Raw genomic sequence first — 24,474 nt, 5'->3', positions numbered from 1 at the left:
TGATCTTTATCTGTCAAATAAATAAATAAAATCTTTAAAAGAAAGTATAAGATAAAAATATTTATTTTCTAGTAACTATGGGGTAAAACAAACAAAAACTAAGAAGGAAAGAAAATCTGGTGGGGTATGTGTTAGTTAACAGTGGCAATTACTGGTTGGTAGGACAGTGCACGATTTCTTTCTTTTTGCAACTGTATAATCGTTCCTAAATTTTTTATGAGTGTGTGTTGCTTTAGTTTTTTAAGTAGGCTCCATGCCCAGATGGAGCCCAGTATGGAGCTTGAACTAACAACCCTGAGATTAAGACAGGAGCTGAGATCAAGAGTCAGACACTTGGGCGCCTGGGTGGCTCAGTGGGTTAAGCCGCTGCCTTCGGCTCAGGTCATGATCTCAGGGTCCTGGGATCGAGTCCCACGTCGGGCTCTCTGCTCAGCAGGGAGCCTGCTTCCTCCTCTCTCTCTCTGCCTACCTCTCTGCCTACTTGTGATCTCTCTCTGTCAAATAAATAAATAAAATCTTAAAAAAAAAAAAAAGAGGGGCGCCTGGGTGGCTCAGTGGGTTAGGCCGCTGCCTTCGGCTCAGGTCATGATCTCGGAGTCCTGGGATCGAGTCCCACATCGGGCTCTCTGCTCAGCAGGGAGCCTGCTTCCTCCTCTCTGCCTGCCTCTCTGCCTACTTGTGATCTCTCTCTGTCAAATAAATAAATAAAATCTTTAAAAAAAAAAAAAAAAAGAGTCAGACACTTAACCAGCTCAGCCACCCAGGCAGCCCAGGTGTATGCTTTTATGTTCTAAACACCCTCTCCCCTCTCTCCACCCCTAAGCTTTTTGCAGCTTTTCAAGGCCTTTCCCAGACCTTTTTCAGAAGTATTGGTCCATTCATATATTCTCTCAAAGTATTTTGTTCCCAATGTAAACACCACTTTCCATATTATAGTTAAGTATTTACATGTTCATTTCAAAGTAGACTATGAGTTCCTTACGGGAAACATATATAGCTTACTAGCCTATACCTATAATTGACATTAAGCATAGTTTATTAGCTTGAAATATTGATTTAGGTAGGCATACATGAGGATAGAAGCCATATTTTATCAACTCAGATCTGCCTATGGTAGGAGTGTCTGGGTGGCTCAGTCCACTGAGGGTCCAACTCTTGCTTTTGGCTCAGATCAGGATCTCAGGGTCGTGAGATCAAGCCCCACAAGTCTGCTTGGGATTCTTTCCACCTCCCTCACCACTTGCACAAGTGCACACATTCTCTAAAATCAATCAATAAAATCTTAAAAAAAAAAAAAAAAAGATCTGATTACGATAAACTTTTTCCTGGGCAGAGGCTCAGTATCTTTCTAAAATTTCTTTCACAAGGGGAATTAATTGGGTAAGAGAACAATGAATTGTTGTGAACTATTAAAACAATGGGGATGGGGATACCTGGGTGGCTCAATTTGTTAAGCAGTTGCTTTTGGCTCAGGTCGTGATCCCAGAGTCCTGGGATTGAGTCCTACATCTGGCTCCTGGCTCAGGAGAGAGCTTGCTTCTCCCTCGCACTCTGCCTGCTGCTCTCTGTGCTTGTACTCTCCCTCACTGTTAAATGAATAAATAAAACCTTAAAAAAATTCTTAAGAAACAAAAAACAATAGGGATGGGAGAATCGAGGAGATGTTAATATTAAAGGGTACAAACTTGCAAGTAGAAGATGAACAAATTCTGGAAATCTAATGCACACCATTGTGATATAGTCAACAATACTATAATATACACTCTCAAGTTGTTAAGAGACTAGATCCTAATATTCTTGCCATAAAAAAGTGATAATTATGTGATAAGACTGAGGTGTTAGCTTTGGTAATCATGTTGCAACATGTATATGTATCAAATCAACAGGCTGTACACCTTCAACTTACACAATATTGTGTCAACTGTATCTCAATGAAGAAAACCAAGAGTTTATTCATCCCATTAAAAAGAAAAACTCAGGGTGCCTAGGTAGCTCAGTGGGTTAAAGCCTCTGCCTTCGGCTCAGGTCATGATCCCACAATCCTGGGACTGAGCCCAGCATCGGGCTCTCTGCTCAGCAGGGAGCCTGCTTCCTCCTCTCTCTCTGCCTGCCTCTCTGCCTACTTGTGATCTCTGTCAAATAAATAAATAAAATCTTAAAAAAGAAAAAAAAGAAAAACTCATATTTTGTCCTCACATGCAGTAACTTTATTTTCCCCAGTAGATTATTTTCAACAAATTTAAGTGCTCTCAAGTATTAACTGTATACCTTATTTTTCAAACTGAAAAGTGACTGACAGACTTGAATATCTCTGGCTCAATATGGATATAAAGAACAGTTGACTCAACCAAAAGTTAAGAAATGGTCCCAATATTTTTATTAAGGTCCACTGGATGAATAACGATGCAACCGATTTTAGCAGATTTTACTAGATGTAGATTTTGAGTTCAGTTTTCGACATGTAGAACTGAGGTCTCCAAATTCGATTATATTAAACATTAGGCCAAAAATCAGTTTAGATTTGAAAAAAGGCACAATAAGACTTTAACATTAACGTGATAATTAAAAATCAAGAGGCTCATTGTTTTTCTTTTTCTTAAGATTTTTTAGGAGTTAGAATTACAACAAACACATATTTCCATGCTTTGGCCCTTAATATTGTCTTACTTTTTATTTATAACTTACCTGAAGACAGTGAGCCCTTCTGATGTGATGCATGCTGCAACTGGAGAATATGAAAGCAGTCGTTTAAGCAGTTCATAGTTGCCATGGAAGTAGCTTTGAGCATTAAGAGATCCTGGTCCAAGGAACTAAGATGGCCAGAAGCAGGAAGGCATTCAATTCGCCTAATTAAGTCTCTCTGTTGTCCTTCAGCATGAGACATCATCTAAGGAAAACAACAGTTCCATGTGTCCTACTCATGATGTCTGTGTATCATGTATACATACAGTTTCCATTTTAATTACCATATTCAGCTTCTGAGCCATTTTTAGGATATATTAGGCTTAGAAATCTATTTTACATTTGGCTATTCTCAATGAGCACATTTAATAATGCTTATCAATTGTGCAAAAGATGGTAATCTTTGGCAGCTGTATTTTTTCTTCAGAAGCAACAAAGCTCAAAAGCCTTGACAAACCTTTTATTAACAGTATGCATTTTTACAAGTCATTAAAAACATTCTGGATCATCTTCAATAGCAGCATTAAATATTTCATTACAAAGTAAAATTAGTTCCCAATCTGGGTTCTTAACCTCTTTCTTCTCAGCACCTCTGGTCAGGCTCAGTTTGAACCTACATTGAGAACACAATGGTTTTCCTGCTTTCTTTTCTCTAATCTAACTTTCTTGTCCCATTAGCCTGATCATGAAGCAAGTACTGGATATAAACTTTCAAGTTAAAAAGAGTTTAATACACTCTGCTTTGATCAAGAGCTCTGTCCACTTTTCCTAAGGGAGCAATAGAATAACAATGCTTGATAAGCAATTCAGTATTTTAAAATGAAAACTGAATTTATTATGATTAATTATTCAATTGTGAGCAGACAGTTCTCAGATTACCTATCTTTTAGACACTATTATAATCCACACAGAACCTCTATAATGGAAAGACTCTTTCAGCTTTCAGAGGCACTGTACCAGATGAATTTTAACACAGTTCATCAGTGAGCTAGTGAAAGAGAGACGCAAATATCCTACCAAACAAATCACAAGTGTATAGTACTTGAAATAGTCCCTGAAAACACATGTTATAGCAATGGATCAAACATTCACCTTTATCAGAAAAAAAAAAGGTTTCTAAATGAAAAGTGTGGATATAAAGATATCTATATGTACACATGTATGCATGCATATATGTGTGTGCTTTGTGTGTGTAAAGTATTTTGGATACAAATGTTAGGACTAACTTCCAATAATCCAAATTTATGAATAGTACAACCACTCTTGCCAACAGCTGGGCAGTCTTTACTAGAGTTAAATATACAAAATTAAATAATTTATAATCTATGATTGAACAATTACACCTTTAGATATGTAACCAACAGATGTGTGTTTAATTGCACCTGCCAACCTCTACAGTGGAGACGGGGCTGGAGGATAAATTAATCACCAAAAGGCAATGATTCAGGCAATCACGCCTACCTAATGAAGCCTCCATAAAAACCCCAAAAGAAGAGGTTCAGAGCTTCTGGTTGGTGAACACTTGGGAGTACCAGGAGGGGGGTATAACCAGAAAGGGCATGGAAGCTCCATGCTTTCCCCCCACCACCCCAACGGGCCTTATGCAACTCTTACATCTGTCTGTTCCTGAGTTCTTTATAGCAGGTTGGTCAGAGGCACAGGTGACAACATCAACTTGCAATTTGTGTCTAAAATGGGGACAGTTTTGTGGCATCTGACATGATCTCAGGCAGACAGTGTTGAAACTGAATTAAACTGCAGGACATGCAACTGGTGTCCACAGAGAAATAGAGAGTTGCTTGGCGGTGGGAAAACCCCAACAGTTGGTGACCAGATTACAGAATTGTAGAGTGTTATAGCAGAGCAGAGGAGAAACATAGGAGTGTTTTTCCTTTACAGAATGACTGTCAGCCACTGTAGATTATCAGACTTGGAGGTATGCGGTGACATCCCAAAAATAAAAAAAACCAAGCCTGTCACTTCAAAAAAATCCGAGGGTATTCACTGCCAATTATAAAATCTGAGCTTTAAAATGAAAAGAACTTTGGAAAACCTTTATCTGTTACCATAAGCTTGATTACTTCCCAATACTGAAAGCCTTTTCTAATGAGATTGATGAGGTCATTAATGAATGGGAATTTTCAAGGCTGCATGATAAAACAGATCAATATCTGCAAGACAGGCCTAACTCTGGGAGATGATATTTTCCAATGAATAATGCATGGTGTTACAAAATCATGCATAGGTTAAAGATAAGTTTCAAGTGCAAGACAGATAATAGATTTTCATGTCAGATTCCACACTACATCTAACATTTACAAAACTATTACTGTTAAGTTTTCATGCAGCACCAAAGAAGAATAACCACAATTATCTTAAAAGGCAATTAAAATATTCCTCTACTTTCCAATCACATACCTGTGTGGGGCTACTCACTACATAGGTATCTATTTGCTCTACCAAATTTAACTCAGGAATATTTAGGATCTAATAACTACAACCTTTATTAACTAGTATTTAGTACTCAGTTTGAAAAGAAACAGGGAAATGGTGAGATAAGGAAACATCGAGGATTTAACTGTTCTATTTTTGTGTATGTTTGAAATTGTCTATATAAGTTTTTTTTTTTTTTTAAATTACTTGTTTGGCCACATAGTCTTCTCAACAGGCTTAAAAACCCTTTTGCTCATAAATGTTCCATCAAAAGAATCTGTACTTTTACTTGAGAAATGCAAGATAACAGACTGAAAAATGAGAATGTACCAAGGAAACTTAGGACAACACAGAAAAGTAACTTAGGACATAACACATAACCAGGGAATCTCTGTGACTTGAAATTGTCTCAGCATAGTAAACAGAAAACACTTCAGGGCCCCAGAAGACACAAACAGGATTTCTAATTTTTTTGTGATAAAACCAAGCAAGTTAGATCATTTTGGCATTTTAATTTGACTTCAATTCATACTTACTTCTCTGACTTCCACAAGATGATCTGGAGGTAAGTTAGCTCTTTTGTTCACTGATTGTAGTTTGGAATGTCCAACATTAAAAAAAGAAATGGCATTTTGACTTGGTCTCCTCTGGGATATAGGAGAATTACCACTAGATGCAAGTGAAAAGCTTCGTGATTTCAGAGGAGGATTATTCTGTCAGACAAACAAAGAAAATCATTCGTTTTCCGAAATTCTGCCTAACCCTTACCTATTATATATATATACTTTGGCCTACACATGAACAGTTTAAAAAAATGAATTAACCTCAGAATTGACTACAAGAACATTTCTGAAAAACGCTAAAATTTAAAACACTCCAAGTTTAAACATTTGACACATCCAACAGTAAAGTAGTAATTTATTTAGAAAACTGATTATAGGTTTGTGCTGTTGAGAATATTTTTTCACATTTTACAAATACTAGAAAAGTCTAATTTCAGATTTTTAAGTACCATGACTTAAGCAAAAAAATATTCAATAAAATACATTTTCTAATCTCACTGCAGGTATCTTTGGAACAAACTAGTACTTTCTGATCACTTCCAATGACTAAAATCTTGCAGCAAGAGTAAAGCTTTTGTGATTAACTTCCTGAAGACTGGGCAGCAGGCCTAAATCACAAACAACTTTTTAAAATTTACTTATGGGGAAAAAAACACAAGGGGGAAAAAAAAAACGCCTTTTTTAAAAAGTCAAGCTATCACCTAGGTACACCAAGGTACAGAATCCTTCAACTATGCTGCCCAGGTATTAGTTTATAGGGATCTCTAACCTCAGATTTCAAGTATTGAGACCATCCTCTCCACCTTAAAAAATAAAAAATATTCCAAAGAGGATATGCAAATGATCACTAAGCATACTGAAAGATCCTCAACATTATTAGTCATTAGGGAAATGAAATCAAAACCACATATACTAGGATGCTTATTACAATTAAAAAGAAAAGGGCATCAGCAGGTACTGGTGAGGATGTGGCAAAACTGGAACCCTCATACACTGCTGGTAGGAATGTGAAATGGTTCGGTTACTCTGGAAGACAGTTTGGCAGCTCCCAAGAAAGTTAAACAAAGAACCACCAGATGACTCAGTAATTCCACTCCTAAATCTCCACCTCAGTGAAATCATGTGTTCACCCAAAACCTAGACACAAATGTTATTCATAATAGCCACAAAATGGAAACAACCCAAATGTCCACCAACTGATGAATGGATAAACAACATGTGGTGTATCCATACAACAGAATATTATCTAACCAAAAAAAGGAATAAAATGATATATAAAATGACATGAGTGAACAAAGTATTATGTGTCAATGGAAGACTAAAGAACAAGTAAAACTGGGTATCTAATAAAATTTGCTTTTAACTCTGAAAAAAACTATGAGAAGTGTAAAAAGCCAGACACAAAAAAACCATTCTATGATTCTTTATATAAGAGACCCAGAATGGACAAACTCATAGAAATAGAAAACGGATGGGTGTTTGCCAGGGGCTTGGAAAGGCGAGTATGCCAGTGACTGCTCACAGATACGGGTGTTTTGGAGGGTGATGAAAATGTTCTGGAACTCGAGAGTTGTGACTGTTGCACAATCTTCTGAATAGATTAACAACGGAATTGACACTTTACAGTATATGAACAGTCTTGCAATTTAATAATATTAAAAAAATTATTTTCCCTTTTCATGCTTTAATATCATAAACGAATCCACATACCTTTCCAATAGCTTCAGTGTGATGCTGTGTACATATCTGAAGTCTACTAACCCAATGTTGTCGCTCTTTAGCATCTGTGGCTAATAAAGAGAATCTAAAAGTTACTCACTTCTATATTTATTTTTGAAATTAACTGTGTACAGCATGAGAACAGATAACTAAAAGCCAGGGATTGGCCCTACTCTTCCTAGAGCAAATGTCCCCAGTAGAGGGAGGGAGGAAAAAGGCCAAGCACCAATTCTGTTAAGTAACACAGTAGCTGAATATGGATATTTCAGAACAAGGATATATTACATGCAGCAAGACAGGAAGCTAAGACTTGACAAATCTTAAAGTTTCTCATAAAAAATATGCTCTTACTTACCGACTGAGCCACCCAGGCGTCCCTAAAAATATGCTCTTACTTAAAGAAATAACCTTTATTAAGTATTTAATGTGTACTCCGTATTTTCAGATCTCTTGTAGCATGCTCAGTTAGGATTACCATTATATTTTATGTACATTAATTAAATTAAAAAACACAAATTATATTTACCTAAGCAAAAGTTATACTTTTAAAATGAATGTGAACATTTTAATAAATCCCAGCTATGTGTATTAGTTACTAGAAACTTCAAAGGGGGCATGCAAACCAAATCAAGAAAAGGGGTAAAATACAAATCCATGGCAGACATAAAAAATACCATTTAGACAAGCTATGTTCTTAGATTTTTCAGTAATCAGGGCTTATCTACACAAATATTTTACAGGGACCAATTGTAAACAGTTGTTCTCTGTACTACTTGAGAAAAGTTATTTATTAAAACAGATTTCATAAACTCATAAGCAATTCTAAGATTTTGAATATCACATGTACATCACTGATGATAGTATTTTCTATTTCCAAAACTCACATGAAAGCAGGGAAACACATCAACTTCCCAAGGAAAGAAGAAAATCACATATTAATTCTCATATCTTGATCGTACCTCTGAGTTTATACTGTTCCCCACTGGCAGCATTCACAGTGAAGGTGTGAGAGTCCTCGTCACTAGGTGATATTACAGCTCCTGCAAGCTGCAAAGTACCTCTGGGTTTTTGATTTCTAGACTGTTCATTCACAAAGTACTCCAATAACCCAGCTTCATTGTTTAAAACAAAAAACCTGTAATGATTCAAAAAAGAAAGTCATAATTTTTAAACATTCCCACTCGCCAAACTAAAGCAAACTAAATATCAATCACCATACTTTGTGGAGTTTTTGCTATTAAAAAAAATAAAATTCATAGGGTGCCTAGGTGGCTCAGTTTGTTAAGCGTCTAACTTTTGATTTTGGCTCAGGTCATGATCTCAGGGTGGTGAGATCTTCTCTCCCTCTTCTTCCACCACTATCCTCTCCCTCTCAAATAAATAAATTTCAAAAGCTTTTCAAGAACTTGGACCCTGATTTGAGGAATTTGAGAGGCAGAGTGGGGGTTAGGGGATAGGGAAGGAAAAATGAAACAAGATGGAATCAGGAGGGAGACAAACCATAAGAGACTCTTAATCTCACAAAACAAACTGAGGGTTTCAGTTTGTTTGGGGACTGAAAAAACTGGGGGAGGAGTTGGGGTTAGGGAGAAGGTAGTTGAGTTATGGACACTGGGGAGGGTATGTGCTGTGGTGAGTGCTGTGGAGTATGTAAGCCTGACGATTCACAGACCTGTACCCCTGTACCCCTGGGGCTAATAATACATTATATGTTAATTTTAAAAAAAGAATAAGAACTTGGAAACATGAGGTTGAATTTCCTAGGAGTTGAAAAACTGAATGAATTTAATAAATGACATAAAACCTTCAGCTGAAGGAGAGGCACTTAATGAGATGAGGCATACCACATAATGCAAAAAGGAAACAAAGATAGAATATTCTCTCAGAGGAAGATTTCTCTCCAGAATTCATTAACAGGGAAGGTAAATTGCCCAAAGACAAATGGTACTGAGAGTTTTTATTTAAAATTCACTGGAAACAAATCAAAACATGAACTCTGAGGATAACTAAATAAGAAATAAATCTGATTTAAGATTTAGTCAGTGAAATATACAATGAGAATAATGTCAAGGTAGAAAGGTTTGGTGAATGTATCACTAAATAGGTCACAACTAAAGATTACTTATCCTGTTTAAAAATGTAAAAGCTGCAACTGGAGATGAAGAAACATAAGGAACTTGAAACTAAATGACGAAATACTGATATACTTTGGAAAAGAATTTGATGTTATGATTTGGTTCCAGATTAAATACTTTATTCAGATTCCAATTTAAGTAATTCAGTAGTTTTTTTTTTTTTTAATCTAAAAAGTTTCGATTTAAAAAAATTAATGTTTGAGTTCGGAGCAATTTGGCATTCTATGTTACTGAGTTCTACAACACTAGACCATAAGATAAGAGTTCACGGTCCTAGAAGATACTGTCTTTTTTTTTTTTAAACAGATTTTGTTTTGGGCTTTTTTTTTTTTAAAGATTTTATTTATTTATTTGATAGACAGAGATCACAAGAGAGAGAGAAAGCAGGCTCCCTGCTGAGCAGAGAGCCCAATGTGGGGCTCGATCCCAGTATCCTGGAATCATGACCTGAGCTGAAGGCAGAGGTTTTAACCTACTGAACCACCCAGGTGCTCCTAGAAGATACTGTCTTAAGCAACAGCCAACCATATCATATCAAACTGGGAGAAAATGAAATCAGCCTTTTCTTCAAGGAAAAAAAAAAAAAAACAAAAAAACCAAGAAAGCAAAATTTGAAAGTGGTTGCCTGAAGAGGGAGATGCAAAAGCAAACAACTATTGTTGTTCTTGTTCATCTTTAAGCATGCTTCTGACTTTTAAAATTATGTTCATATATTTTAATTTTCAAAATTAGCATTTTTCAGAGATTTTAAACTTTCATTAATTACTAGAAGAGTTATACACCTTTTTCACGTGTTTAATGACCACCCATCGTTCTATTTCATGAACTGCTCATCACATTTTGCCCATTAATAGGGTTATCTTTATTTTCCAAAATATTTGAAGAGATTATTTGAATTAACACAAGATAGTCACTGAAATCATCTTCAGTTTCTAAAACATAAACATAAAACACAAAATGGACATACAAATCTGCTATGGTCTGACTGTGTGCCCTGCAAATTCATTATGTTGAAATCCTAACCCCTAAGGTAACAGTATTAAGAGACAGGGCCTTTGGGAGGTGAGATGATTAGGTCATGAGGGCAGACCCTCAGGAATGAGATTAGTGCCTTTATAAGAGAAACCCAAGAGCTCTTCCTTGACCCTTCTGCTATGTTCTCACACAAGAAGTCTATGATAGGAAAAGGACCCTTACCTAACAACACTGGCACCATGCTCTTGAACTTCCAACCTCCAAAACTGTGAGAAATGTTTATTAGCCACCCAGTCTGTAGTATTTTGTTATAGCAGCCCTAATGGACTAAGAAATGAATCTACTACAAAAAATTCGTCAAATAAACAGAAAAACAAACAAAAGGTGGGTTAGTAAGAAAGCAATTTTGTCAAGATACTAAAAACCACTGAGTTGTACACTTTAAGTGGGCAAATTGTATGGACTGTGCATTATATTTCAATAAAGCTGTTAAGAAACAGAACAAACAAACAAAAATGGAAGGAAGGAAGGAATCTCTTTGCACTGTTCTAAATCTGAGTATAATTCATTTCAAACAGACAAAGGAAAATGGTCTCTTCAAAGTAGTCAAAGAAAATTTAGACAAACACTATGTTTAGAAATCTCAAGTTTGGTGTGAACACGTATTTCTTATCCCAAAAGCATTTCCACAAATTTATAATATAGGAGGCAAGCACTTAAATATACAGAAATATGGTGAGGACAGATTGGTGAAGTCATAGAAATAACCAATAACTGAAGAGCATGGTGTCTACAGTTAATAACACTGTATTGCACATTTGAAAATGGCTGAGAGTAGACCTTGAAAGTTCTCATCACAAGAAAAAAATTTTGAAATTACATATGATGACAGATGTTAGCTAGACTTATTGTGGTGATCACTTCATAATCTGTTGTACATTGTACACCTAAAGCTAATATAATGTTACATGTCAATTATACCTCATTAAAAAAAATGAGCCAATAGCTGATCATCTTTTTTCCCCCCAAGAATATTTATTTATTTATTTATTTATTTGACAGAGAGAAAGGAAGAGAGGGAAGGCAAGCAGGGGGAGTGGGAGAGGGAGAAGCAGGTTTCCCACTGGGCAGGAAGCCTGATGTGATGATCGATCCCAGGACCCTAGGATCATGACCTGAAGGCAGAGGCTTAACGACTAACTCACCCAAGTGTCCCAATCATCTTTTTAATACCAAGATGAAACCATGGGTCCAATGCAATAAGAGAGCACTTTGGGCTATCTTTCATTATTCATGGATTAATATTCTTTTTTATCCCTTTTATGTAGAGAAATTTTACAAGACATATAGTTTGGAGATAGAAAGACAACCACATAGTGAGGAAACTTAACAAAGCCCTTTTGTTCAGAAGGGTAGTAGACTCTTGATGGAAACATTCTGAGCAAGTTGGCCTAGCCAATAAACAAAGAAAATGTAGAAACGCAGGTTAAATGTTAACAGGGAAACAAGATTCATCATGAACCTTCTTCATATGCAGAAAATTCAGCTAAGTTGTTAAAAGAATTTTGCTATTAAAATTGGCAATTAAAATTGCTATTAAAATTGGCAATTAAAATTGCTATTAAAATTGGCAAATAATTTTTTATTTTATGCAATTTCAAAATAACAAAGACTGGGGCTCCTGGGTGGCTCAGTGGGTTAAGCCTCTGCCTTCGGCTCTGGTCATGATCTCAGTGTCCTGGGATTGAGCCCCACATCGCAGCATCGCAGCAGCCATAGGGCTTTCTGCTCAGCGGGGAGCCTGCTTGCCCCTCTCTCTCTGGCTGCTGCTCTGCCTACTTGTGATCTGTTAAATAAATAAATAAAATCTTTAAAAAAAAATAACAAAGACTGTCAATTTGGGGAAATGACTAATCTTTGAAATAACCTACAATTTAAAGTGAAATATCATCAAAATGCAACTTTAATCTAAAAATATTTTGACTTAGAAATCTATCTTAAAATGACAAAAATAAACTTGAGAAGATTTTGGGGAAGAATTTAATGCTCTGTGTCTATATATGCCAGATGGGAAGTAATCTCACCCTCAGGAATTAGAAGTTAAAGTGGCAGGAAGTAGGTTCAGGAGAGGGTCTTGCTCTTCTGTACTTTCCTAGCCTACCACATTCTAGAGCAAGTAGTTATTTATAGAGTATGCCCACAGTGGATTTCTCCAAGCTGCTACAAGTTGACCTTAGTCAAAACAGAAATGGATTGGAAGGAAAGGGTCTTGAATATGCCATAGGTGCAGTGCTTCTGTTAAGCTACACCAGCAGCACATGGACAAGAGTGGCTAGGCATGCCAAAGAAACTGAGCAACTAAGCCTAGGGACGTTAAACATAGTCTTAACCTATCTGTTCACCTTTGATCAGTGTACATGTTTCATGCTGAGGACTCAGTTATCTCTGCTGTACCACAGGACCTCCAGCCCAGCTGACATAAAGTAAAAATGGAAAATGGGAAGGGCTTTTTTTAGGTGGGGCTACAGTTGGGCTCCTGGGTGGCTTAGTCAGTTAAGTGTGCGACTCTTGGTTTTAGGTCAGGTCATGTTCTCAGGGTTGTGGGATCCAGCCCCACCCTGGGCTCTGCACTCCCCAAAGTCAGCTTGAGATCCTCTCCCTCTCCTTCTGCCCCTCCCCCAACTCACACATGTGTGCTCTCTTTCTCAAATAAATAAAATCTTTAACAAAATAATAAGAAAGTGGGCTTATAGCAAACTGACAAGGTGAGACCTCTCTCTCTGATGGGTTAAGTCTAAAAAGTTCTGTGCTCTCTCAGTAGCAAACATGGATGAGTTTACAAGCACTGTCTAGAGAGGCTGAAAACTGGTCTCTCTTATATCCGGAGGGATCATGTCCGGAGAGCCAGCACCCCTCCCTATCCCAGAATATTTGCTTGGATCTGCTAACTCGAGACAATCAATGGCCAATGTATCGTTTGTTTGTTTGTTTGTTTAAGATTTTATTTATTTATTTGACAGAGGTCACGAGTAGGCAGAGAGGCAGGCAGAGAGAGAGGGGGAAGCAGGCTTCCCTCCTAGCAGAGAGCCTGATGTGGGGCTCGATCCCAGGACCCTGAGATCATGACCTGAGCCGAAAGCAGAGGCCCAACCCACTGGGCCACACAGGCGCCCCCCAATGTATCTTTTTGGCGGGCTTCCTCATGTAATAATAAATACCTGCCATTTCTTCCCATGGTCTCGAGTTGCTGCTCACCTGAAATGACATCTTGAAATTACACTAAATTTGTACGTTTGTATATATATTTTTTAAAGATTTTATTTATTTATTTGAGAGAGTGAGAAAGAGAGCATGAAAGCGGAGAGGGTCAGAGGGAGAAGCAGAAATCCCACTGAGCAGGTAGTCCATGCAGGACTTGATGCCCAAGATTCCAGCATCATGACCTGAGCCAAACGCAGGCGCTTAACCAACTGAGCCATCCAGGCACCTGTGTTTATGTATTTTTGGAGCTTTCTTACTCTGTTCCCCTTCTGACAGTTTCTCAGTATTATTCAATATGATATAAACAACAGTTGTTGAATATTGGGGGGGAAAGCTAACCTATCTTCTTTTAAGAAAGAGAACCAAAAATAGTGCTAAAACCAAAGTGAAATTACAATTTTAAAAATTAGTATTCTGGGGGTACCTGCCTGGCTCAGTTGTTAAGGATCTGCCTTCGGCTCAGGTCATGATCCCAGGGTCCTAGGATCGAGCCCCACATTGGGCTCCCTGCTCAGCGGGGAGCCTGCTTCCCCCTCTCTCTACTCACCCTGGTTGTATTCCCTCTTTCACAGTCTCTCTGTGTCAAATAAATGAAAAAAATCTTTTTTTTTTTACATTTTTTAAAAAATTAACTTTCTGGGGGCATCTGAATGGCTTAGTCAGTTAAGTGTCCGACTCTTGGTTTCAGCTTAGGTCACGATCTCAGGGTCATGAGATCAAGCCCTATGATGGGCTCTGTGCTCAGTGGGGAGTCTGTTTGAGATTCTTTCTCCCTCTCCCTCTGCTCACACTGTTTCTTTAAAATAAATAAAATATTTTAAAAATTAATATTCTGTATGACATTTGAATATATAAGCCTTCAAAAAATTTCAAAAACCTAAAGTGAAAAATACAACATGAAAAGACTCCCTTGACTTGGCTTTTTTTTTTTTTTTTTTAATATTAAAGATGGGACCCCTGGAGAACTGCCCTTTTAACTTCAATAGGGATTCCCTTCTAAGTCTTCATATTCCCCTCTAAGTCTTCATGCCATATGATCTCTAACTTTCCATGTATCATTCTTATTTAGATTACCTAATGTCACTTCCAACTAAACACAACCCAAACTGCCCTCTCTGTTAAACAATCACCTTTTCATCAGTGCTTCTCCTATTCTTTTAAAGTCTGAAAATCATTCTTTTGTAAATTATGTCTCATTTTCAAGTTGTTTAAGGTCGGAAAGCAAATTCAGCTCCCATTATTTTATTGTGGCCAAAAGCAGAAGCATCCAAATGACATGTGAACTAGAAGCAGCATGATAATAATATAAAACCATAGACTTTGGAGTCAAAACTGTTTAGGTTCAAATTCCAGCATTATCATTTTTAAAAAAATTTAAAACCAACAGTGAGATACCACATCACACCTATTAGGAAGGTTATTATTAAAAAACAAAAAAACAAAAAACAGAAAATAACAAGTGTTGGTAAGGATGTGGAAATAATTGGAACACTTGTGAACTGCTGGTAAGAATGTAAAATTAGTAGCCACGATGGAAAATGATATGGAATTCCCCAAAAAATTAGACACAGAATTACCATATGATCCAGTAACTCCACTTCTGGGTATATACACAAAAGACATGAAAGTTGAGAATTGAACAAGTATTTGTATCGCAATATTCACAGCAGAATTAGCAGCTAAAAGGTGGAAGCAACCCAAGCATCCACTGACAGATGAACAGATAAAGAAAATGTGGTACACACATGCAATAGAATACCAAAATCTTAAACAAACAAACGAAAAAGAGTATTAGTCAGCCTGAGAAAGGAAGGAAACTCTGACACACGCTACAACATGGATGAACCTTAAAGACAGGATGCTCAGTAAAATAAGCCAGGCACAAAAGAACAAATACTGTATGATTTCACTTACAGGAGGTACCAAGAATAGTCTAAGCATAGACACAGAAAGCAGAATACTGGCTGCCAAGGGCTTTGGAGAAGGAGAAATGGGAGTTATTATTTAATGGTAACGTTGAGAAGATGCAAAAAGTACTGTGGAAAGATAGTGTTGATGGCTGCACAGCAATGTATGCATTTAATGTCACTAAACTGAGCACTTATACGTGGTTAAATGATAAATTTGTGTATATTTTGCCACAATAAAAGAAAATGAAAGTTTAATCCCCCTGTACCACAACTACCAATTTCTACCCTGGCTTTGCTCCTTACTGCCTGCCTTTGTGACCTTGGACTGGTTATTTAAACTCTTCAAGGTCCCAGAGAAGTTTGAGAATCCTGCACAAAATGGACCCCTAAACAGAAATTTGTTTGCTGACTCCAAACCAACCTAAAAGCTTAATCACTACAAGTATTTTTAAAAGCCCAACGCAGGTAAACAAGTACCTATAAACCTAGTATATAAGTAACCTTTGTCTATTGTCAACACTTTGATAAAATTTTGGGGAAACTGGACAGTTACACATGAAAGAATGAAACTAGATCACTTTCTTCACCATACACAAAAATAAACTCAAAATGGATTAAATGCTTAACTCTAAGACCTGTAACCATAAAACTCCTAGAAAAAAAACATAAGCAGTAAGCTCTCTGACACTGATCTTAGCAATATTATTTTGGATGTCTCTTCAGGCAAGGAGAAAAAAAGCAAAAATAAACAACTGGGACTAGAACAAACAAAAAAGCTTTTGCATAGCAAAAGAAGCCATCAATAAAATGAAAGAGCAACCTACTAAATGGGAGGAGATATTTGCAAATGATATATCCAATAAGGGGTCCAATACCAAAATCTTATCCATCTAAAATATATCAAGAATTCATAAAATCCAATATAAACAAAACGAAACAAAACAACCAACCCACTTAAAATGTGAGCAGACAACCTGAATAGAAATTTCTCTGAAAAAGACATATAGGGGCGCCTGGGTAGCACAGTCAAGGTTAAGCGTCTGCCTTCAGCTTAGGTCATAATCCCAGCCAGGGTCCTAGGATCGAGCCCCACATCAGGCTCCCTGCTCAGCAGGAAGCCTGCTTCTTTCTCCTTCTCCCACTCCTCCTGTTTGCATTCCCTCTCTTGCTCTCTCATTCTCTGTCAAATAAATAAATATAATCTAAAAATAATAATAATAATAATAAATAATAATAAAATAATAATAATAAATAATAAATTGAAAAGACATACAGAGGATGACTGGGTGGCTCAGTTGCTTAAGCCATCTGCCTTCAGCTCAGGTGATGATCCCAGGGTTCTGGGACAGAGTCCTGCATCGGGCTCCTGTCTGCTTCTCCTTCTCGCTCTGCCCCTTGCCACCACTTGTGCGCTCTCTCTCTCTCGCTAGTTCTCAAAAAAAATAAACTTTTTTTTTTTTTAAGACATATAGATGGCCAACAGGCACACGAAAAGATCCTAGTACTACCAATCATTAGGGAAATGCACATCAAAACCACAATGAAGTAACACCTCACAGCTATCAGAATCGCTAGGATCAAAATGACAAGAAATAACACATGTTGGCAAACATGTGGAGAAAAGGGAACACTTCTGCACTACGGGGGGGGGGATGCAAACTGTTTTTACAGCCACAATGAAAACAAGTATGGAGGTTACTTAAAAATCCAAAATAGGAAAACATAACTGAAGGTATCACAACTCCAGACTTCAAGTTATATTAAAACTACAGTAACCACAACAGTATGGTACTGGCACAAAAACGCACCCACAGGATCAATGGAATGGAATAGAAAACCCAGAAATCAACCCACAATTATATGGTCAATTAATCTTCAATGAAGGAGGAAAGAATATACATACAATGGAAAAAGTCTCTTCAACCAATGGTGTTGGGAAGACTGGAGAGCTATATGCAAAAGAATGAAACTGGACCACTTTCTTATACTACCTACAAAAATAAATTCAAAATGGATTAAAGACTTAAATGTGAGACTTGAAACCACAGAATCCTACAAGAAAGCACAAAATTTCTCTGACATCAGTCACAGCAACATTTTTCTAGAGGTCTCCTGAGGCAAAGGAAATAAAAGCAACAACAAACCACTGGGACTACATCAAAATGAAAACCTTCTGCAGAGCCAAGGAAACACTCAACAAAACTAAAAGCAACCTACTGAATGCGAGAAGATATTTACAAATGACATATCCAATAAAGGGTTGGTATCCAAAATATATAAAGAACTGATAGAAAAATTGTTGGCGAGGATGTGGAACAAAAGGCACGCTCTTGCACTGTTGGTTGGAATGCAAACTGGTACAGTCACTGTGGGAAACAGCATGGAGTTTCCTCAGAAAATTAAAAATAGAACTACCCTGTGATCCAGTAACCGCACCACTGGGCTTTTACCCCCTAAATACAAAAACAACAATGCAAAAGGATACATGCACCCCTATGTTTATTGCAGCATTATTTACAATAGCCAAATTATGGCAGCAGCCCAAGTGTCTATCAACAGATGAATGGATAAAGAAGATGTGGTGTACACACACACACACACAGGAATATTACAGTCATCAATAAGAATGAAATCTTGCCATTAGCAAAAACATGCATGGAACTAGAGAGTATAATGCTAAATGAAATAAGTCAGTCAGAGAAAGACAAATACCATATGATTTCATTCAAACAAAACAAAACAAAAGAGAGAGAGAGAGACTGATTCTTAACTACAGAGAACAAACTGATAGTTACCAGAGGGGAGGTGGGTATGGGGGTGGGTAAAATAGAAAAAAAAAAAAATTAAAATTAAATAAAATTAGAAAAAAAAAAAAAGAACTACCATATGATCCAACAATTCCACTTCTAGGTATTTAACTGAAAAAAAAAATGAAAACACTACATCAGAAAGACATATCACTCTATGGTCATTAGAGCATTTACGATAGCCAAGATATGGAAGCAACCTAAATGTCATCTTTTTTTTTCCAAGTTTTAAAAATATTTATCTAAAGTCTACTTAATCAACATACACAGTGTATTATCAGTTTCAGAGGTAGTTAAATGTCTTTGACGGATGAATGGAGAAAGAGGATGTGGTGTAAATATAGAAACACACACACACACACAAATGGTATACTATAAAAAAGAAAGAAATCTTGCCATTGATGACTTCCTGGATGAACTTAGAGGGTATTATGTTAGCTGAAATAAGTCAGACAGAAAAACAAATAATGAATGACTTCATTTATGTGTGGAATCTAAAAAACAAAACCAACAAAACAGAAAGATTTATTGATACAGAAAACAAACTGGTCATTGTCAGAGGAGAGAAGGGATGGGAGAATAAACAATATAGGTAAAGAGGATTAAAAGGTACAATCTTCCAGTTATATAAAATAAGACAAAAGGATACAATGTCTGGCATAGGGAATACAATCAATAATACTAAAGTAATTTGGTATGGTGACAGATGGCAACTAGACTTACTGAAGTGATATACATAAATATTAAGTCACTATGTTGTATACCCGAAACTAATACAATACTGCATGTCAATTATTCTTCGATTAAAGAAAATATTAACTTCTGAGGCATTTGGAGGGTGCCATCTGGACAGATGTCCACTCCTCTCAGCCTCTGCAAAGGAGAACTTATCAGACTTTAAATAACCGTCAATCCTTCTCTAAAAGGTTTCCCATCCATGTCTGTACAGAAGTAATTTCAGAATATAAAATTATCAGCCCCATTTCTGGTCTCTTAGGAGAGGGATGTGATACAGAATAATCACTTACCTGTACTGCCACCCAGTGACAAGGTTGGTGTACTTCATTAAGTAGCCATATACATTTTCCATGTGATCACTGTTTCAAAAGATCAGAATGCATCGAAGTCAATAAAAATTAGAAATATCAGGAAGGTAACTGAACAGCTTTAAAAACAGCTATAGATATATATGTTTTACGAATGCCTCAAACTTTCTTCAGAAGATTTACAGCTCAACGAAGAGGTATTTAATCAACCAAATTTGATATCCATAGGTCTTTATTTTACTAGATTTCTTCAAAACAAATATAATCCCCCATAAGTTATTATATATTATTTCAAATATGAAATCATTATATAAATAAAAAATTATATAAATATAAAACAAATATACTATAAATATAATTATAAATAAAAATATTTTATAACAATTCCCTACTAAAGAAATAAAATGGTTTTATGGTTGTAGAAAGCCAAAAAAGGTCTCTAAATTGAATAGTGGCTCCTCACTCTGGTAGGACACATGAGGCCAATCTGTTGTCTCTGATTCCTTGGGCTTCCAAAACAATCAGACTGTGACACCTCACTCCCACTCCATTTCAGACAGGTATGAGGCAAAATATTCTCTGTGAGTTTTGCCAATGGAAAGATTTTAATAAAGGCTTATTACAATTGAGTTTGTTTACTTCCTGCCCCATTTTTCACTTATTACACATATATTCTGCTATAGTGGTTCTTAAAAATGCAATATCTCATTGATATTTCTTTTCCAACATTTTAAGGTCCCTTATACTTATGAAAAGTAAAGGAGACCTACATTGAAATATCTTGTTGATACATTCATTTTTTTATTTCATGGCTTACATTGGAATTCCTTTAAAACTCACCTAAAGTTTTAATTTAACACTATAAAATACAATGGATATTCATTATTAATTTTCTTTACTATCCCTAATCACAGAGATACATGGTAAAATTTCAGCTAACCGGCATAACAGAAACTGGAAGTGTGAGCCAACTGGCAACCTTTAAAACGTGGATACATTAAAGGCAAAAACCAAGGAAGAGTTAGCTGACACAACTAACAGAACAAAGTTCAAAACAGATTTAAATTGATCCCAATGACAAATAAAAAGGGCTGAAGATAAAGACTCTCTCAAGAAAATGAAATGACCAAATATAACATTCTAGTGCTACTACTGGGAAGTGAGTAGGGGGATGCCTCAAGAATAAACTCAATGTAGAGTGTCTTTCTAATCTCATTTCTTCAAAGGGTTTGAAAATAAAGATCAAATCTACAAATAAAGAATTGAGCCCATGACTATGCTTTTTTCTGATATTTTTCTTCTATTCTAAGGCTAGCAAGCAATACTGTCTATTAAGTGAAACTCATCAAGTCCTTTGGGTTTCATAAGGTCACTAAATCTCAAGAAGACAAAGGTTGTCTACTTCTAAAATGCCAACCCAAAGTTCTGTTACATGGTATGTCATGTTAAAACTGACAGTATCAGCTGAATTCTCATTTTAATACTTACTAGAGCCCATATCTAGAAGAAAGGGTTCTCTGGAAACCCAAGCTCTTGGGTTTTTGCTAGAGTTCCTCTAGCTGCAGCCCAGGTCACAGTAAAGCTTTTCTTTCAGTTCCACTGGTACTTAAAAAAGCATGAAGATATTTATCTCGCCTGGCTCCCACATCTTTCCCAAGCTTCAGTCTTAAACAACTCTTTGGGGTCACAGGAATCCCAATGTTCATGGATTTTGCCCAAAAATAACTTCCCAGAGTTCTTCCTCTGTTCTTCTTTAGGGAAGCTCAGCTTCCCTCAACTGTATTTGCCTTCAAAACTTATTTCTTCGCTTATATGTGGACTCTAAAAAAAAATAATTAACTTTTAAAATAATTTTTTAATTTTTAAGTTATCTCTACACAAAATATGGGGCTTGAACTCACAACTCTGAGATCAAGAGTGGTATGCTCTATTGCCTGAGTGAGCCAGGCACCCCAAAAATAATTTTTAAAAAAGAACTCATAAATACAGAGAACAGACTGATGGTTGCCAGGGATGGAATAATAAGTAACATGGATGAAAGTGGTCAAAAGATACAAGCTTCCAGTTATGAAATAATTAAGTCTTGGGGATGTAATATCTAGCACATTGAGTATATTAAAAATACTACATTGCATATTTGAAAGATGCTAAGTGAGATCTTAAAGGTTCTCATCATAAGAAAAAAAAAGTATAATATATGGTGAGAGATGTTTACTAGACACTGTGGTCATCATTTCACAATGTATACAAATCAATATGGACCAAATTAAGCTGTGTACCAGAAACTAATATAATGTTGTATGTCAATTAAAAATTAGGAAAAAGCTTATTTGTTCATTCTAACCTATATTTTCATAACCTGAATATTTATTTATTTATTTATACATATGATGCATCCATCCACAAAGACTAAGGTGCCACATAACCTATTTAAATATTTCTTCAAAGTATCAAAATAGTCCATAATTCACCATTTTTAGTGTTCCAAGCCCTTATAATCTAGTTTCGCTATACTAAGCCTTCATAACTATATTATGACTATTAGTACAGAATAAAAACATTACAATTCAATTATAGTTCAATTGCTCTGGTTCTAACACAATTATATTCTTTAAATGCATATGTGAACTGTGGAGAGAATCTTTCTGAAAACCTCAATATATATTTATAACTGAAAAAAAAACAAGTAAAAATTTCATTTCTAAGTAACTGAAGAGAATGCCTCATCTCCATAACTTTTGTCCAGTCTCTCTTATTACTAAAGCTAATTCTCATCTTGGTCACATTTTAAGTTATTTATATCAATCATTTAATAGCTACCAATGAATTTTTAATGATACAATTCCAGTAGAATCATTCCCAAAATAAAATCAAAGTATATCCTTGTACTTCCCAGTAATGTTTTATGTTCAATTTTTAAATGTTAGTATTTTGTCCATGCTTGTATCCAAAGAGTTAACTTTCTCACAAAAGCGACAAGGGCAATATTGATATGGCTATGATATTCAAATGTGCAATTAAGTATAACATGCAGGCCTGCTTTCACTTCATGAAATAGACATCTGAGGCTACAAAGAGTCAACTTAAGAACATCCTGTGCTTCAAAACAGCTGGACGCACTGTTGCTTCTCATCCTTCCGAGCCGCGCAAGCAGCAGATATGGAACAACTGCGCCATCTGGTGGTCAGTATAAAGAGCTTTGTGAGTGAACACCTTTTGTTCACTTTTCCCTTTCTCCTCTTCTCTCCTTGTAACAGCCTCATGTAGTACCACTAACCCTTGTGCTCTGCTCCCATTTAAAATGTGTGAATTTTGAAGAGGTAATACGGCTGCAGAGTAGGGTAACCCTAAGCTTACCCCTTTCCCTGAACACAGCTGGATAAATATAAAATCACTATGAATACCCAAGAAATCGACTGGAAGTCTTATAGAACAAAGCTGCACATCTACAAACCAGAAAAACAAGTGAAATGTAGGAGCTGCAGTCAGTATGAGAAAAGAGCTATGGGCACTGCCCAGGGGAGGGCGCCCTGACAGTGGAGGGAGCATCCAGAAAGGAGGAAGAAAGAAAGCACAAGACAAGAAAGAAAAAAGAAAAAAAAAAAGTGAAAACAATATGCAGGGGACTGCACAAGAAAACTATTTCCCAAAATCATGGATGGGGAGAAAGGAGAGGGTTACAATACTGCCAGTTTTCTACACAGTAAAGTGCAGATTTCGAAGTTTCTGAAGTCTGTGACCTTGCCAGGTTTGCACCTGGGGAACTAAGCAGTTCTCCAATGGAAGCATAGCTGAGCCCCAGCACCAGGCAGCCTAAGGATCCTCAGGGTCACACAGGGAGAAGTGGTGCCCCTGCTTAGAGTGCATTTGGTAGAGGTGACACGGCCTCTCTGTGGGCAAAGGGCCTTGCAGGAGCCATGAAACTGTCCCACTCACCAGTACAGTAACAAAAACTCCAAGTGAGGGCTTCAAACCCTGGCATGAGCTGTGTGTTGTGATCTACCACAAACTCCAAACTGCTGAAACATAGCGCAGCTGTCTCCCGCAACAAGCTGCCACTGGCCACAAGGCAGGGCGACCCTCCCCCAGAGGTCTCTGAAGTGTGAAATTTTGAAACATACCTATACTTCAGATAAAACACAGGAGTGCTCACAGTTTGACAGGACAGCTAGGGCACAGGCAGGGTGAAGGCAGGGATGTGACAGAAACCAGTAACACTCACAGGGTCAATGTTTGGGCATCTGTGAAGGCTTACTGAAGAGGGGTGGCACACATTTCCCCGCTCTGGAGAGAACAGGTCAAAGCCAGCTTAATCCACCTCAGGGAGCTGAACAGCGCCACCAAGTGGAGAACCGAGCCACTACATCAAGCCCCACTCCTCTCTGCAGGAGCATCCCCACTAGGGCAGTTCCACTGAGAATCGGAGCGGCAAGGCCCCTCCACCAGAAGACCAGTACAAACCCCCTCACACACCAAATCTACTGATCACAGAGTGCTGCAAAGCTTCACTGCTAACGAAAACAGGATCCAGCATCCTTTGGGTTTTATTTTACTTTTTGTTTTATTTTTTGGATACAAAAAGCAATTTTTAATGTTTTAATTTTACTATTTTATTATTTCTTAATTTTTACTTTTTTCTTTCTACCATCTTATTTTCTTTCTTTCTTTTTAAAAAGATTTTATTTATTTATTTGACAGAGATCACAAGTAGGCAGAGAGGCAGGCAGGGAGAGAGTAGGAAGCAGGCTCCCCGCTGAGCAGAATGCCCAGATGCTAGGCGCAATCCCGGATCCTGGGATCATGACCTCAACTGAAGGCAAAGGCTTTAATCTACTGAGCCACCCAGGCACCCCATCTACCATTTTTCTTTTTTTTCCATTTTTCTTTTTTTAAAAGACGTATTTATTTGTGCTCCCTTCAGCAGCATATATACTAAGGATGAC

General features: G+C 36.9%; 1 protein-coding gene across 1 annotated transcript in view; it reads right to left on the bottom strand.

The window, feature by feature from the left end:
- Positions 1-24,474, bottom strand: part of OSBPL11 (oxysterol binding protein like 11) — a 97,375-nt gene that overhangs the window by 42,841 nt on the left and 30,060 nt on the right. The window contains exons 2-6 of the mRNA XM_004745397.3: positions 19,514-19,582; positions 8,357-8,532; positions 7,389-7,468; positions 5,652-5,828; positions 2,686-2,887 (exon numbers count right to left, since the gene is read on the bottom strand). Of these exons, the coding sequence (XP_004745454.1) occupies positions 2,686-2,887; positions 5,652-5,828; positions 7,389-7,468; positions 8,357-8,532; positions 19,514-19,582 (704 nt within the window). The remainder of the gene's footprint in view (positions 1-2,685; positions 2,888-5,651; positions 5,829-7,388; positions 7,469-8,356; positions 8,533-19,513; positions 19,583-24,474) is intronic.

The sequence above is a fragment of the Mustela putorius genome, unplaced genomic scaffold, assembly GCF_011764305.1.
Source record: "Mustela putorius furo isolate JIRA1106 unplaced genomic scaffold, ASM1176430v1.1 tig00003834_pilon_pilon_pilon, whole genome shotgun sequence".
NCBI lineage: Eukaryota > Metazoa > Chordata > Mammalia > Carnivora > Mustelidae > Mustela > Mustela putorius.
This window is presented reverse-complemented; position numbering and strand designations above follow the sequence as displayed.